The 18,042-nt window shown below is 36.0% G+C and overlaps 2 protein-coding genes across 3 annotated transcripts in view; one reads left to right on the top strand and one right to left on the bottom strand.

Annotated features, from left to right (window-relative positions):
• LOC143752212 (interleukin-9 receptor) overlaps positions 1-5,682 on the top strand; it is an 8,288-nt gene extending 2,606 nt beyond the window's left edge. Inside the window, exons 6-9 of one of the 2 annotated variants that reach the window (XM_077245341.1) lie at positions 946-1,097; positions 1,212-1,302; positions 1,379-1,445; positions 3,970-5,682. In XM_077245341.1, coding sequence (XP_077101456.1) covers positions 946-1,097; positions 1,212-1,302; positions 1,379-1,445; positions 3,970-3,992 — 333 coding nt within the window. In that variant the 3' untranslated portion in view covers positions 3,993-5,682. Of the gene's footprint in view, positions 1-945; positions 1,115-1,211; positions 1,303-1,378; positions 1,446-3,969 lie in introns of both variants that reach the window. The other variant, XM_077245340.1, reaches the window with a different exon arrangement.
• Positions 5,683-5,913: 231 nt separating this feature from the next.
• Positions 5,914-13,107, bottom strand: ube2ib (ubiquitin-conjugating enzyme E2Ib). Its single transcript, XM_077245359.1, has 7 exons — positions 12,824-13,107; positions 11,777-11,853; positions 9,790-9,873; positions 9,632-9,704; positions 9,448-9,557; positions 9,266-9,345; positions 5,914-6,713 (listed from the first exon to the last, which is right to left on the bottom strand). Exons 2-7 carry the CDS (start codon positions 11,840-11,842, stop codon positions 6,650-6,652), a joined length of 477 nt encoding a protein of 158 aa, XP_077101474.1. The 5' UTR covers positions 11,843-11,853; positions 12,824-13,107; the 3' UTR covers positions 5,914-6,649.
• Between the last annotated feature and the right edge of the window lie 4,935 nt (positions 13,108-18,042).

The following is an 18,042-nucleotide window of genomic DNA, read 5'->3' on the forward strand; positions in this document are numbered from 1 at the left end:
CTAGTCTTATAGTGCACAATTCACAACCAGTTCATTTTATTCTAAAAAATAAAAACGTTGGTATTTATATCCTTAAAGGGATAGTTCACTCAAAAAATGAAAATTAGCCCATGATTTACTCACCCTCAAGTCTACATGTACTATATGACATTCTTCTTTCAGACGAATACAATCGGAGTTATATTAAAAAAATGTCCTGGCTCTTCCAAGCTTCATAATGGCAGTGAATGGCTGTTTCTGTTTTGAAGTCCATAAAAGTGCATCCATCCATCATAAAAGTGCATCTATCTATCATAAAAGTGTATCTATCCATCATATAGTATATACATCATTCAATACCTCATCCAATTAGCATGGAGGACTATAGGAGGGACAAGTTTAAAGTTATAAGTTTAATAATTCAAACATGAAAACGGAAATAAATTACTTTTTGACAAATTAATAGATGTTTAAACCTGTAATTTTCATGTTTTGAAATGTAGTGAATTAGAGAATTGAGGCTGCTTTTTTCATACATCCAAAACATATAGTGACGTTCAATTGTCAAGACCCAAGAAACAAAGGGTAAACATTTCTTCAATATATAAGATTTGCGACAAATTAGAGAAGTGAAACTAGTTGTGAAAATTGTTTCATGGTGTTGTTTTACGCGTGAAATCTTGTGTGTTTTATTGCTTACTAACTCCTGACAGACACCACACATTGGTTTAAAAATGATGTGTTTTTCTATTCATGCCTATTAACACCTCTTTTTTACAAGTGTCTATTTTACACCACGAGCGTATAGCAAGAAATGCAGAAACATGATTACCCAGTTTAATGGTCAAACTACACCATTGTTATGCATTAGTTAAAAATGTCACTCATTTGTCACTGAACTTCTAAAGTTACTGTTTCGGAATGCTTATAAATTCTATGCTACTAATCACAATGCATGTGTTTTAGCTGTATGAGGTAGAAGCTGTTGATCTGAAGGTGCATGTGGACGAGTCTAGATTTGAACCTCACACCAGTTACACAGTGCGTGTGAGATCTCAGCCGGATCAAGTGCATTATAAAGGCGTGTGGAGTCCGTGGGCCCCTGCGATACACTGGAGGTCAGGGGACATTCTTAGTGAGTCCGATTGGATGACACGCAAACAAGAAACAGTAAAGATGACAGCTCCAGTTAGATACTGTGATTAAAATTCATCTCACTTTGTGTGTTTAAGAAAAGACTCCGGAAACATCTTCCAGTATTGCCTGGTATTTTCTTCCTTTGTCATTTCTGCTGGTCCTTCTGTCCTGTATCCCATATTCAAGGTGAGAAACATCCTTAAATGCTTTGATTTCTTCCATCTGTACTCATGTAAATAAATGATGGATGTTTGTGTTGTAGATGGAGAAAGGAAGATTATATACCATCACCAGCCCCTTATTTCAGAGACTGGGATGTAGATATTCAGGTAACTTCCAATATATATACGTACACCAAAACAGTTTACTTAGTTTTACTAGTAGACCGCGACATGCTACTGTGTTTAGTGAGTCATTTGAATCATTCACTCAAATTCATTCAAAAATGCTGATTCATTCTGGAACGAAAAAAATCTCGTTCTTTTCGAAAAGCCAAACCAATATTAATTCTTGCTTTATTACGAGCTGTCTCATCACTTTTCGCCCGCAGGCTCTCCTCTGTTCAGTGTTTGTTTAAAGCGTGATTCCCAGGAGGTTTGAGATTTAGCTGCTCAATGTTAAACTTTCTCGCTCGTTACAACTACCCCTGCCACTCAAACACCAGACACGTATCAGAGCAACTTCTCTATTTATGGATATGAGAAGACACGCTCTGGCGAGTGACGTATGTACGCAACTTCCCGCGAAAACCATCCCGTCAGGTCTAAAATATAAATGCCTATAATAGGCTTACCATAGTGAATCAAGACAAAAACACGTTTTGGAAGAAGGCTTGATGGTGTATTGACTCATTGTTTAAATTTTGTTAATTGTAAATAAATAAAGTTACATCGTTTACATTTAAATTAACTTGTATGAATGAACTGTTGAATTGTACATCTTCTGACGATGTGATTGGCGTTTGCCAGTGTAACAGTTTGAGGAATTAATGTCTGTTGCACAAGTTATGCACAAACGTTTTACCTAACCGTAAATATAAGCAATAATAGTGATGCTTGACTGTAATTAAGTTAACATATTGCAGCAAAATAATGTTTTTCCTGGATGAATTTAGATCTAGAATAGTCTCTTTGTCTTGACCAATGTTGTTATTGTTAACTAAAACTATTAAAAATCATTCTCTTTAATTGAAATGATGCTGAAGTAAAATAAAATATAAATATTAGATGAAAATCTAAATTGAAAAAGTTCAATCGAAATTAGAAATTTTGCCTATGCAACAAACAAAATACTAAAACAATTTTAAAATGAAAACTGAAAAATATAATAAAAGCTATTTCAAAATATTAATAAATACTATAACAGTACATAAAGGAAGCTTTTTCAAATCAGATATGAGAAGGATATCAAATATCTTTCTTTGGTGTGTTATCAGATATAAGATATCAAACCCGTTTCTGACTTTGCAACCCCATTTGGGTATTTGAACACCACAGAATGTGTCAATTCTCCTTGTGATTGTGCTGGTGCTGGAGTAACATGTTGGAGAAAGCCAGACACTAGTCTGCAAATCAATAATTCATCAATCACTTGCTATCGGCTTCACAGAGAATCACTTGCCATGTTTCTCAAATCAAATTCAAGTCTCAAATAGGTTTCAGCACAAGTAAACCTTTTACATTTAATCAATGATCTTCATTCTTACACTGTTTGGGCTCCTTCCATGATTCTTGGCTGACCTTGATAGATATACTTGATGGTTAATGATGGTTTCTGGTGTTAAAAGAAGAAGATCTGAAGATTGCATTGGTTGTGTTACTTGGTGTGACATTTCATCTTACACCTTTAACCCTATGATTATTTAGGTAGAATAAGAATAAGGATAGTCAAATCTAGACTAAAGCATGAAGTACTCACAGGTTGAAGTTCTTCAGGAATGACAGAAGATTCCCTTGTGTGTGTGTTTTTTTTTTAAGCTCAGTTTGTACTTGTATGTGCTTCAACCTTCTCCTACGCTATGTGTTGTTTGTCTTAAACACTTCTTCTTTACTATCATCTTCATCAATCTTAGCTCCGTTTGTAGTTTGAAACCCTTCTCTTCACACGCGTGTGGCCTCTCATTAACCTCTGTGGTTAGTTCCAAACATTAAGTTCATGAATTTACCTTGACACACGTCGCTCATTTCATCCTGTTATACGGGAAGTCAAGTATATGTGTTTATACTTCATATCAATATCAGTATTTAAAGCATTAAAGGGATAGTTCACCCAAAAATGAAAATTCTGTCAGTATTTACTCTCCCTCATGTTGTTCCAACCCCGTAAGACCTTCGTTCATCTTCGGAACAAGAATTCAGATATTTTTGATGAAATCTGAGAGCTGAATCACTAGGCTTCTAAGGGATTGAAACTCGCCAGCCCCGAAAAGTTATTAAAAGTAAAGTACAAAAGTACAAAAAGCATTCTCGTCGCTTGATAAACTTAGGATTGAGCCACTGTAGTCACTTGGACTATTTTAACGATGTCTTTAATAACTTTTCGGGGAACAAGTTTCAATCCCTTAGAAGCCTATTGATCCAGCTCTCAGATTTCATAAAAAATATCTTAATTCGTGTTCCGAAGATGAACGAAAGTCTCACGGTGTTGAACAACATGAGGGAGAGTAATTACTGACCGAATTTTCATTATTCAGTGAACTATCTCCATAAGTACAATTTAAAAGCAAGCAAATACATTTTTTTTTAAACCAGTAAATAGCAACATCAATATCAAAAAAGTTGGTCCTGACACCAAATGAACTAGCATTGTCCTAATATATCACTGTTGATGGTCTGTGCGTGTGTGTATTTTCAGATCTGTTCAATGCTATCCGGTAAGGTGAGAGATGTAATGCAGGGGGAGGAGTCTCTCCAGATGGACATTCTGAAGGAGAGCACAGACACGCCCCCTCAACAGACCATCTTAGTTTATAAGATGGTAACCAGCGCCCAGGATGACCCCACGTCTCCCAGCATGCCCCATTCTCCTGTGGGGTCAGATGTCGATTGTTGGATTAATGATTTTGCTGTAACCGAGAGAGGAAGCATCACATGCAGCGAGGACTACTGCACACTCTCCAACTCACAAACTTATACCATCTAACATTACCGGTCAGAAATTTGGGGTCGATACGATTTTTTTCATTATTCAGCAAGGTTGCCTTTAATTGATCAAAAGTGACAGTAAAGAAATGTATAATGTTACAAAATAATTCAATTTCAACCTTTTGAACTTTCTATTCATCAAAAATTCTGAAAATCATTTAAGAATCCTTTATTTTACATTGTTAAATTACTGTATATTTGATCAAATAAATGCAGCCTTGGTGAGCAGAAGAGTCTCAAAAACATCAAAATAATTACCACCCCAAAGTTTTTAACGGTGTGTTGAAAAGGCTTAATTTGAGCGACAATTGATGGATTTTTATCTTCACAGCAGTGTTGGGAGTAAATAATTACTAAGTAAAGTAATGACTTTTCCCTTGAAAAAGTAAGGGATTACTCTTTCTTGTAGTTACTTCTGCAGTATTTGTAACATAGTTACAATTGCAGTAAATACAATAAATCTATATAAAACAATAGTACATTTAACATAACATTTTAGTTTTAAAATGTATGTTTTTAATGTAAACTTCTCCCTTGACACACTTTGGTCAGTTCAAGGATAATTTATGTAATAATTGTTCATTGTTTATTTGAAAGAAGCATAAGTGCAGTTTTGTGTCTTACTTTCCTTGTGTTGTTCGACGGGTCAAGGTTGATACGGGATTTAAAAATAATTCATCTAAATGTCGGGTTTAGCCCACATTACAGTAAAGAGTTAAAAAGAATAGTTAAACATTCGCTCACATTTAATAATGCACAGATATCATTAAAACCTTCTCATTTATTGAGTCATATGAAATGACGAGGTAATACATATGAAAAGTGTATTTCATTTAATCAGATCACTTTGCCACGAGGAAAGACAGTAACGCGCAGACTTTCACCCGCTGATCGGATGCCTTCATTGGGCCGATTGAGTTGGGTTTACATAAGCAACACAATACTTTTTACAGGGTAATTAGTACAATTATACTGATGAAGATATTAGTAGCTAGTAATAATTTTTTTTTAGAGTAACTTACCCAACACTGCATATTAGGTAATGCACTAACATATTATATGCGCTTTTGCACAAAAATATTAAAGAAAATGTATTCAGTCATGTATAATCTGCTAATTGCTTTCAATGAGCAAATCCGGATATATTGCTGAACAATGCAGTTTATTTGCCACAATTTACATGCAGCTTTAAATAGCAAATAATCCGTCAAAATGAGTTTTAAACTTGTTTGCAAACATTTGACAAGTTAAGGAATTTTGACCTAAGATTTTATTAAATACTTGCTAAAATTCCATTTGTAATATTTTTATTACGTAGTTGATATTTAATTCTATTTTTATATTTAAAGCTATTCTAAAAATGCTGTAATTTACTGATGTAGTTTTTTGTTTGTCTATAAACAAAAATGCAATGTGTATGAAACTTCTGTGATATTTCAAGTCAGTCCACAACTCTACATTCAGCATCATGCAAAACAATATCTTTGCTTGTCATGTCTCACCATTTTCTGTTTTTAGCCATGAGCATCAAGCGCAGTGCCACGTTTAAACACCCCTGCATGCTCCATCTAGCTGTTTTTGAACACTAGAACACATCTACAAAACGCACATCTGATCAGGACGCACACACACACACACACAGTCTACAGACGCATTATGTAGAAAGAGCTTTATTAAACAAACAGACACAATCAGTGTGAACACAGGACACATGTTCCCATCAAACAAACAAGAAACCATGTACAGCATGTTTAAGAGAATTGGACTCTGGTTCTGCTGCTCACAAGAGCAATTACTCTGGACTTTATTCAACAAATCAGCATTAGACAATCCTAGAAAGATCTAAGACCACATGGCTGGTCAAGTACAAACAGGCCCAATGGAGAGGAAACTGGTTCTAGATCAGCATTCTGAGGGGAAATGTCACCATGAGGCACTATCCCACATATAAGAAGCTATAAACCAACCTAAACCAGAGCAACACACACACACACACACACAAACTCCCTCTCTCGCATGTATTCAAGAGGAAACAAAGCTTTACAAACATAATAAAATGACGAGTGCAAGTAAGCACACAGACAGACGCCAAATGAATAAGGAGCTAAAATCCCAACAGTCCATTCTGATCCAAAACTGAAGATGATGTGATTTCTTACAAGCTGGTTTGAAACGCAACAAAACCTGTGGATACTGAATTGGTGACTGTGTTTTAAGGGAAACGGAGAGCAAATGAAATTAAAAGGGAGGAATAAGAGTGTACATTTTATGGTGCAGGGGAAGGGTTTGGGGTTGATGGCACAGACATCATATTTTAAGTCCTTTTAGTCCCGGTGAGAGGATAGCACGAGTATTCACATAATCCCTCTTTCCATTCGTCTCTGTCTCGCTTACGACGGGGAGAATTTTTTGGCCTGTGCACGAACTCTCTTCTCGTACTCCACTCTATTCTGACTGTAAACAAACACACACAGAGGAATCAATGCAAGAAACATCTCACACTCGCTCTTCCAGAACCTAGTGAGTCAAGTGAGCTTTATTGTCATTCTGCTATATGTAGAGACTTACATAAGAACGAAATGACGTTCCTCGCAAAACCACAATGTCACTTATAGATGCATGTATGTGTATATATATATATATATATAAATATATATATAAAACATAGCCTATATAGAAAAGAGGTAAACTAACTAAACAAACTCTGATATACAGAGGCATGTAACAAGACGTAGTGCAAACTGAGCAAAAGAAACATTCAGGGCAAGCGTGCACTGCCAACCTAGGCAACATTAAAGCATTATAGGTTTGCTCTCAAAGTGAAGGCTGTTCCAAACACTATGCAGCAAAATAATGCTGCTTTATAAATATCCATTGCAATGGTGCTCAGTGCTAATACTGAATAAAGTTAACAGAAATTAGATCTATTTAAAGGTGCCATGTGTCAGAATTGAGGTAAAAATATACAAAAAATGAGTTACACGGATCAAAAGAATGAGAAGAAATAAGGGCGATGATGTCATTAAAAAAATGAAAAGTTATAGTGTTGCAGAGATATCAACCTGAATTAGCATGCTAAATTACTAGCCACGGCCCGACAGGTGTCAGAATACCAGTTTCGGCCATGGGAGGCGGTATGCGGGCAACATAACCACCAGCCAAACTGCAATAAACGAATAACTCGCACGGCTTGTGGGCGTACTTGAACCTGATGTCAATCGTGTGGAAAGTACACCCCACTACTACAGTTCAGTTCAGGGAAGAGAGCGGAAGAATGGCTGAAGCCCTTGGCAAGAGACCCTTACCACCACCACCCGCTGTAGGGGAAAACGCACTCGGGATCTCAAATAAAATCAGATCGAAAAAGGAGCAGAACCAGAGTTAACATTGGCACTGCTTTCCATCGTTGGAAACAACTAATGGAAATGAAAGAAATGAGGTTTCTCCGAACTTGCATCATTTCTTTTGGATTGGTTAGTAAGCTGCTGTTAGTTTTTCGCTAGAAGTTTGTTTTATAAGTTTGTTTAGTTTTTTCGGGAAGTTATAACATAGAAATGTATCGAAGGCTTTTCGCTATAAGTTCTAAAGTTAGCGATGGCTACATTGCAAGGTGTAATGAGAACTACGTGAGCTATATTATGTTTACTAAATTGCTTTCCTGAGGTAACTAAATCTGACATATTTGTTCTCCAGCTATGTTATTGACCTCCGCACGCTGATAAAAAAAATGATTGGTCGGTATTATGTATGAGGAATACATTTTGTTAAGTTTTAGCATACTGTATCTTTCAACAGTGTTCGTGTGTTTTTACTATTAGCTAGTACAGATGATCGGTTCACGTGTGCTAGGGATCTGTCGTGTAACGTTAACATTTACAAGCGCCAAAACGGTATTTTTTGTTTGAATTGCGTAATAACATTGACAGAATCGGTGACGGTGAATTCGTGAGAGTTGGGAGCTCTGAATGGCGCTAGCTTGGTCAACAGCAGCGAATGCTGTCTGTCAAATTAATGTAATTCAAACTAACAATAAAAATGTAATATGAACAAAACGAATATGAACATTGACTGGTGAAGGGGAGTAGCTTGAAGATGTAATTTAAAAATCACTTGACATCAACCAACGTTCCTCTGGAGTCAAAACGTCCTCTACTAGGAGTTGGCTCGGCTTCGGCTATGGCTCTAGGGTCGTTGTGAAGGGGGCGGAGCATAGAGACTATGCCGTTTCTCGTTTGTTACTCTAGAGTAGACCAACTCACTTTCTGGAGGTAGACTGCCCCCATCTGGTATGGAATGTGGAGTATGAATAGATTTTTTTTGCGGATATTACACAAGGCACCTTTAAATAAAACTATGGAAGCCCGTTTCCACCACATTATAAAAAAATATGCTTTAATAAGTCAATTATGAGATACTAAGTCATAATTATGATATAAGATTGTCAGAATTTGACTCTCTCATAAATAAATAAAAAGTCCTATTTGTGAGATTTAAAAGAAAAAAAAATATATATATATTTTTTTAATGAAGACAGTCAAAACAACAAGATAAAGTCATGTCATAATTATTCTTGTCATAATTATGGTTTACCAAAAATGATATTTTTCATATTCACTTATGCAGTGGAAATTGTGAAATAAAAATGTTAATGAAATAAAAATAAATTATGTGATAAATAATTTTGAATTGAGATGAAATGTTGAAATTTGGACAAAAAGTTCATAATTAAGAGATTTAAAAATGCATTATTTTGATCTATTATATATTATTATAAGTAAAAATTGCGAATTCTGCCAATTGACAAAATCTTTTCATGTCATAATTAGCTATTGTATTAATTATGATTTAACAAGTACGATAATTTTCATATTCATTAAAGTGGTGGAAATGGTCAAATGTTCCAGTTTTATATGGAAGCCTAATATTTTTAAGCACATAGACCACGAGCAGACGAACAGTGCAACCCTTCAGTATGTACTGTGACTCTCTGCATGTGTGAAACATACCAGTATATAGTGTACGCCTCTGCCTGAGCTGGATCCTGTATGTTTGGTTCATTTAGGAGCTCCTGAATCCCTAACAGGATCTGAAGGAGGAATAAAAGAAAGAAGAGTTTTTAGAATAGTGTATTTTAGAAAACAAAGCACTGGAATACCGTTGACCAGAGTGGAATATAGTTTTAGGTGACCTGTTTAATGGTGATGGCAGGTCTCCAGTCTTTATCCTCCTCCAGGATGGAAAGACACACTGTTCCTGACGGATACACATTCGGGTGGAAGAGCGGAGGCTCAAATTTACCTACAAAAGAGAAGTAAGTATTCGTGAGGTGTGGTTCAAGCAACATGGACTGAATATGTTTGTGTAAAACTCACACTTTGGGGGTGATGAGGGGTAGTCATCTTTAAACAGCATCCTTAACTTAAACAGCCCTCCTTCCCATGGAGTCTAGGGAGAGATGGAGAGAAATCTCACATGATGCTTCATAACTTCAGCGGATTGATCAAACTAAAGCTTAAATGAACATTCTTACCCCCTTCTTTCCTGGAATAGCACATTCCCAGTTCATGAGATTCATGGTGCCATCAGGGTTTTTCGTCGGCACAGCAACAAAGCCCTGGGAACATTTGGTCGGGACAAAATCATTAAGTGAGCACCAGAGGCATGGCCGTATCCAGCGATTCACCGGGACTCTGTATTTTTCTGAGGCGTATATAATAAATTATGTGAAATATTTCCTATTAAATCTACTTTAGTTCTGCAAGATTATTGCACAGCACAAGATCTTCTCATTGGTCTGTCACCGCTCATCAATGTCAAAATATTTGAGATGACCAATCAAATCAAAGTAGGCGGGCTTTATGTTCACAGAAACGCAACGCTTCAGTAAACGGTCATAAAGTGCAAGATAACATGCAAGTAGCTAAACTAAACATGACATATTTGGCAGATGTTTTAGGATAGAAATGTTAAATGACCGACAAATATAATCAGGCAAAATAATAAACTTTTGTCTAATTTTGCCATTTTGAATTGAAAATAGGGCTATTTAACTAATGCAGCATTCCTGTTAGGGCTGGGACGATACACCTATCTGCCGATTCGATACTATCACGATACTTGAGAGCCGATTTGATATGTATTGCGATTTTTTTAAGAATTGCAATTCTACAAGTGATTCGATATTGCAATATATTGTCATATTTACAAAAACAAATCATCACATCTTTCTGACTTTTATTTCAGAAGCATCATACAATACTACATTCTCTTGAATAAATGACTCAATAACAAATACATTTTTAACAGTCACTTGTTGCCACTTGTAATCGATAAATGCGTTATTTTAAGCATTAAGTTTCTATCAAAAGCTGATTTTGATCGCTATCGTAGACATCAGTGTTCATATTTGTTCATCCAAGTACTTCTATGATAATTTTAACTATTGCATCACAGAAATAGTGATACTATGAGGTTGAAAAGACTGTTTGTGAATCTGTTTCATGACGACTCTCTCCGGGTCAGCGGCAGCGCCAACACAGATTTGAATGTTGTGATATGATTTTGTCAAAGTTTAATAGACAGACGAATTGAATTGATCGCGTGGGTGTTTGAATGGAGATCACAGTCTTTTAAAGATGAATCGTGCAGCTCTATTGTCTTATCTCTCTCAGTATATGAGTAGCACGAGGGCTTTTCATTGCTTTCAGTCTCACGTCTCTTCCACGTGTCCACTTGGGATATTACGTCACTCAACACTCATAGATAACGACACTTTTCATCCTCTGTTGGAACGAAAGTGGCAAACATCTGTCAACTTCATCTACAAGCAAGGACAAAAATAAAGCAATTGAATTTGAATTAATATCGATTCTGGAATAAAAAAAATTGAGTTTAGAATCGTAAAAAAAAAAAAATTTGCGATAGCTAGATGAATCGATTTTTTCTCCCAGCCCTAATTCCTGTAATGTAATAAGTATAGCAACCGTCAATGTGAGAGGACAAGAAACATTAGACAACATTACATTTAGTAAACGTATTTACCTAGCATTTATAGCCTTCAGTAAATTAACTTGTGTAAGAAAATGATTAATAAAATATATAGACTAAATATCGGTTGAGCCTATGTTTACTTTCATCACTGCCAGGCGAAAATGAAAAGCTTTAATTTAAAGCTCAGCTTTAGGTGGGGAAGAGACAGGACAAGATAAGCAGAAAGAGTGATGGAGATGAGGAGAGAGCAAGTATTGACAAATAATCTACCGCCCACTTATTCATATTTTTGGCCTTCAAACGTCTTAAAAAGCACATTATGTAGATCAGAGAAATCAACCAACTCAAATTGTGGACCTCAGTGATTATAAACCCCTGTCTACGGCCCTGACCAGAGGGGTTACAGGGTTAATTTAGTGGTATATAAAACTAGCAATTACTTGTAAGATTATAAACGTACACAGTTTCAAACTGATGGTTGTGTAGATTGTAAGTGTGTTTGTTATAAGAATATTAGTGTTACTCACGAATGGATGGTCTTTCCTCCATGCTTTGCGCTCTTGTGCAAGTCGACTCAGAGCAATGCCAGACATGACCACTGATCCTATGGAGAAATGCACATTTATCTGAGTATGCAGAAAGAAATCCAGAAAGAAAAAAATTACAGGCTATTTAGAAATTGCCCCTCATATACTCCTGCCTGTGACTGAGATGCACATGAGAAATATTAGAGATTTTTATCGTTATTAATTTTCTAAATTAATATTATGTCAAATCAATTTTATCCCTTCTAAAAGATACACCATTCATGTTGGAGGATTACCAATGTATGAAACTCATTTAAACTAATTGGTTACACTTCGCCATGAATCATTTAGCCAATATGGTAGCTTCGGGTAAGCTGTGTCAGTGGTTCAAATTATAGGGATTTTTTCCTCTAAATACAGCAAATGTAATTATGTTTACTTACATAAAAATATAAATTATTTATGTTTCCCAATGATTCAATTAAGCCCTTGACATGACCGTTTACCCCAACACTTTCTGATCAAATTTATATGGCCTATCATAATCACGATTTTTTACATCAAGTACAATTGATCTAAAATTTGACATCATAATCAAGATGTTACATCAAACTATGTAATCAATCACACATCATAATGAAAACTGAGGTTATTAATCTCCTATTGCATCGATATAATAAAGGGTATAACTCCAGCTTATGATGTCATAATATTAAGTTTACAATCATGCTTAGGTGTCATAATATAGGTTTTGAAGTGCTCATAATGGAAGTTCCCTCTACACTATGATATAATAGGATTTTAACTCCACAGTATGACACCATAAACAAGGAAGGGTTTTAACTTCACATTATGACATCATAAAATGTAAATAAATATGGAGTCCAGCGCTGGAACGCTGTTCATGAGCGCGCAGGACAAAGAAACTCGACTTCCTTTGACGCGAGCGCGCGTTCACACAGCAACCATACCAAACAAAACCGATGCGACCGTTTTTAGTCACCAAAACACAATAATGCCTCTCCCGTGTGGACAGAACCATCTTACCTTGTGAATCCCAGGGTTATTCGTCTTCTGGGCCCGCTCACTCAAACCGTGTTTGACTCAGTACCAAAGCTGTGAAGTTTCCCTCTCGAAAACACATTCGGTTCTGAGTGAAGCAGTCTAATCAGGACCAGCGACACTACACGCAGATTGCCTGCAGGAAAATTCCGGATCAATTGAAATAACGTTAATGTTGTTCGTTTAAACGATCGAATTGTTTAAAAATCTTAGCTTAGGCGTATAGGTGCCGTGTGATTGGGAATATGATACGTTGTCTTTTCCCTCGTGGAAACATTTAGAGCAGGCATTCCTCTAGACGGCTACAATTTAAAGGCACAGTACCAGAATAAAAAAATCTATCTATCTATCTATCTATCTATCTATCTATCTATCTATCTATTATACTTGTTACATTGTGTGAAATTGGAATAGTAAAACAAATTCACCAAAACAAAAACATCAGAGAAGAAATCACAATTGGCCTAAAATTTGTTAGTTTATGTAAACATGTTGTTAGAATTTTTTTTTTTACAAAATGCAGAATACAGTTTGATGGCTGCAAATAAAAAAATGATACTGGCATCGTGTGGCAAGAAAATAATTTTTGGAGAATGAAAAAAAATGGAGCAACTGAATGACATGAAGTACGCCGTTTTTCAGCTCACGTTTACAGTGGCGTAACAGTACAAGCCTTTTGTGTTCTGCTGATAGTAATGACTTTATATACGTCAGTGATGTGGAAAACCACACATGAGTAGCCTCTATCATACAACTGACTCTTTTGCTGATCCCAATTCAGAGGCTGCATCCTTCGAAAGCCAATTGCATCACCACTGCGTGACGAAGGCTGTCCTAATTCAAAGGCTCCTCCAAATGCGTACTTCGTTTGAGAATGAAGAATACAACAGATGGATTATTCGCAGCCTTGCCTACCCCAGAATTCATTGCACAACAGTGACGATAGGACTTATTTTTTGAAAGAGAGAGAAATTGTCGAATTACACTTTTAAACTTAAGTATTGGGGTTCGATTCACTCAAATAATCTAATAATACAAATGTATAAAAGAAAAAAGCGGATCAAATGTTGACATACTAAGATGCATTTAGTTTATAAACTCTTTATTATATGCAGAAATGGACCATGGTGAACATATTTAGACCGTTTGTGAACCCTGTTTTGTTTTCAGACAGTTTAATATAATTTTCAAAAAAGTCCAAAGCAAACGTTACTACTGCTCGTCAACAGCAGATGTCACAGTTGCTAGAACAAAACAGTCCTCCATAAACTAGACCGTCCCAGAGCCATATTGAGAGAAATTGTCCCATTTAACAATGCTCGGTCCAACCTTCACAGCAGCTTTTGAATTGGGACCTTTTCACAGTCTATGATTGGGACAGCCGCTCTCTCTGGTCATGGCAGTGCTGGTCACGTGTGTGCACAGATGGCGCAGCAGCGACTCCTGGATTAATCTCTCAGCATGAAAGGGGAATCTTAATATTCAGATGATGCTCTCCATTTACCCATGGGGAAGCATTAGCATTTTAGCCGGAATTACACAATGTTTGAAATGATGCTGATGTTAATCAAATCATGACATGATCACGTCGTGACCCGTTTGACAGACATGACTGAGATAGGTAGGCTTCGGTTTTTATTATTTTGAATTAGCTTTTGTTTTTGTATTTGCCGTTTTCATTTTAAGTTTAGTTAAAATTCTATTTTTTTTTAAATATCACTATATACTGCATTATTATAGTTCTATTTCTGTTTTAGTTTTTATTATTTTAGTACCCTACATTAGGATTGTCAACTTGTCATAAAAGCATCTGATAGGCTACTAAACCAGCTGAAGTATCATGGTACCATGGAGTATCGTGTTAATTCATTATTAAAATCAAATAAATGAACCAAGTTTTCATAAATACGTAGGCCTAGATGTAAATGAAAACAGACAAAATTTACTCTGAATACTTTATTAATGAGAATAAATAACTGGCCATTGCTACTAATCAAATATAATCAGTGTAGGCCTTTACAAAACCCATCTTAGCACTGCCATAGTAGCACAAACAGCATAAAGTGACATTTAGATATTTAAATTACACTGACAGTTTAATGCTGCTCAGTTGCATAAATAATGTTATGAGATTAAATATTTTTTTAAATAGGCAATAAAACTCTGAACATAGAAATGCGAACATGTTGGAAAAATGTTTAAATTGGAAACTAAAACCGTCAGTAGGTGGGAGCAAGTCTTAATGATTGAGTCACTGAATCATTTATCCAAACGATTCCTTAAAAATGTCAGATTCATTCAGGAAGAAGCAATTGCTTCACTTAAGTGACTATTTTTATGAATGGCTTAGCCCGATTTGTTCAAAAACACGAATTTATTCAGAAACAAAACAAACACCGTGCTGTGTTGAAACCATTCACAGGGTTGTTCCATAAAGGCCGCTTAGAAAAGCTGGGATTAAAGGGGCATTCGGCAACTCTAGCTATTTGTTCGCTGATTTTCACTTTTGATGCCGCATGTTTTGTCAGCGAGCTCCCCCTACAGCTGTGGGGCGTATATTTCACAACACTGTCGTAAAAAAACTCACTTGCGGCCCTTCCTCCCCCTTTCTACCGCTGCTCATGTGCATTTGTTATTATCGGAGCCGGCCAACTTTATCGTGTGGAGCTATGTCTACCGAGGTGGGTAATACATCATACACATTGAGGGCGGCGTGTGTGTTTATGTCGAATTGCCATAAAGCAGTTTGTGTTTCTCGTTCGTTCTCGCTTCTCACAAGACTTCCTATTTCCAACTTACCGGGACGTTAATCCTCATGTTGCAAGGTTGGTTTTCCGCCTAGGAACGCTGTGGGGAGCGGGGAAAGTCACCATCACACAGGTCGATCGTGGATCATCATCAAACAGCACAGGCTATATTTTATGATGTTTTATGCATTTGAGACATAGTGTTTTCCTCAGTGCAAAACTTAAATTTCACAGGTTTATTCTCCATCCGTAAATGTTAGAAAGCCGTGCAAATATTTCCATTTTGCTGCTAAACTTCACATTAAACGAGCGCTGCTGCGCGCATGCCTCCAAATAGGAGCGCAATAATTCTGACTAAAATATAAATTTTGCTTGGAAAATTGAAGGTGCAGTGTGTGATATTTAGTGGCATCTAGTGGTGAGGTTACGAATTGCAACCAACAAAAGTTACGGTGGCCGACAGGAAAATATGTCATCGTCTGAGAGAGTAGCCAGTTCAGCAATGAGGTTTCTTTACAAGGATAAATTAAGAAATTATGTTTACTTAATTACTCAGTAAAACTAGGCCTATATGTTATTGCGAATATTATTGTTATTTGTTCATCATTGTGTCAGTGTTTTATTCGCTGAACTAAGCTTGCTTCCTTGCACGAAGAGCAACATAGTAACAAAACGCGTTTGTCCGTTTAGGGCCACCGTAGAAACATGTCGGCATTTCAATGTAAGGGAACCCACGGTGTATGTAGATAGACACTTATTTTTCAAGGTAGTGACGAAACGCGCTCTGTAGCGCTGTTTGTTCGCTGTCGGCTACGGTAGAAACATGACGACACAATATGTCGACCTCCGTAGAATGCCCGTGGTTATGGAGATGTAAATGTCTCATTCTAAGGTAATAAAAAAATAATGGTTCATTATGCAAGGTCTTTATACACGATTGAAAACATAGTTATGGATTTTATATTGCATTTCTGTCAATAGATACTCAGAAATATTACACAATGCACCTTTAATATACGATATTTTGTAACACCAGAAATATCTTCTAACTATAGTAATTTATATTTAGAATGTTGGATAAGTTGCGGTGAACTTATAGCTCATTGCACTCATATATTTTATACCTGTAGGTAAAATAATAATGAAAATACATTTTTCAAGAAACCAAATATAATAAAGATACAAAATATAGTTTTGCGTATAGGACCTATGTATATAACATAACACTTTAACATAAACATTTTATGTACAATATAATTGAACACGTTTGTAGGTCTGTATTATCTCATTTATCATTGTAGCCTTGTTTATGTGATTTCCTGTATACTGTATATTTATTTTTGGACGGATAGTGGTTAATAAAGTAATAAAATAATGGTATGAGAGAGTGTCAGTGGTAATAATATCATGGTGTTCCTGATGGTCAGTGTTAGAGGAACGGGCTTAGCCTGACCGTTAGCCTGACCGTTAGCCTGACAGTTAGCGTGCCAGTTAGCCTGACCGTTAGCCTGACCGTTAGCCTGCCCTGGACCAGGTTAGTTTCCCAGCATAAGTTGCCAGAGTAACTTAGTTTGAACTATTTTAAGTTTGCTTTATGAAACTGAATCAACCAACAATAAGTCTGACTAACCAAAATAAGCCTGGTTTGTATTCTAATATTGTTTTATGGAACAACCCTCTGCTTTGTTTAGAACTATTTTAATTGGTGAAATAGAATGAAAACATCAATACTGACAATGTTGTGACTAAAATGTCCTATAAGTTTACTGAACTATTGTATAAAATCAATCACATTTGTAATAGTGTTGATAATGAAAACACCACTCTAGCTCGAGTCATATTGCTGAACTATCATGTTATAGCCTAAATATAAAAAACAAGAACGCGTACAGGAGAATTTTCTGCCCCCATCTCTTGAAATGTTCAACTCTGACTAGAGGGTAATAAAACATATAATTCACAATAATACCATTTTTAAAAATACAGAGGCATTGGCAGTATTTTTGAAGCTTTAGTATCGCGATACTACCGTAGGAACGGTACACCGTGCAACCCTATCAAGTAGGAAAAATGAAAATGAGAAATAAAATAAATTTAGTTTTTATATTTTATTTCATTTCAGTATATATATTATTTTTAACCATTCTAGTTAACGACACTGCCCCTATCTTTAACACATAATAACATGCTTTCTCCAAAATGGCAGTAAGAAGTAGACAGACGCATAACTATTTGTTAAAACTGCATTTATGTCTTAAAAGTGTGTGGATGTGTGTTGTTGCATTCAGCTACTTGGATTATAGTGTTGTGAGATTTTGCAGAACGGGTTTAGATTTTACTACCAAAACACAAAAATGTGTTTAGCATTTTCAAAAATGACATACAAATGCATCTATTGTGACCTTATAGGATTAATAGCGTTTGTACATATATCAAAATGTGCAAGGTGTCATTTAA

This window comes from Siphateles boraxobius, unplaced genomic scaffold (assembly GCF_051911475.1).
Source record: "Siphateles boraxobius isolate OS27281-9 unplaced genomic scaffold, OSU_SipBor_1 26, whole genome shotgun sequence".
In the NCBI taxonomy this organism is placed as follows: Eukaryota; Metazoa; Chordata; class Actinopteri; order Cypriniformes; family Leuciscidae; genus Siphateles; species Siphateles boraxobius.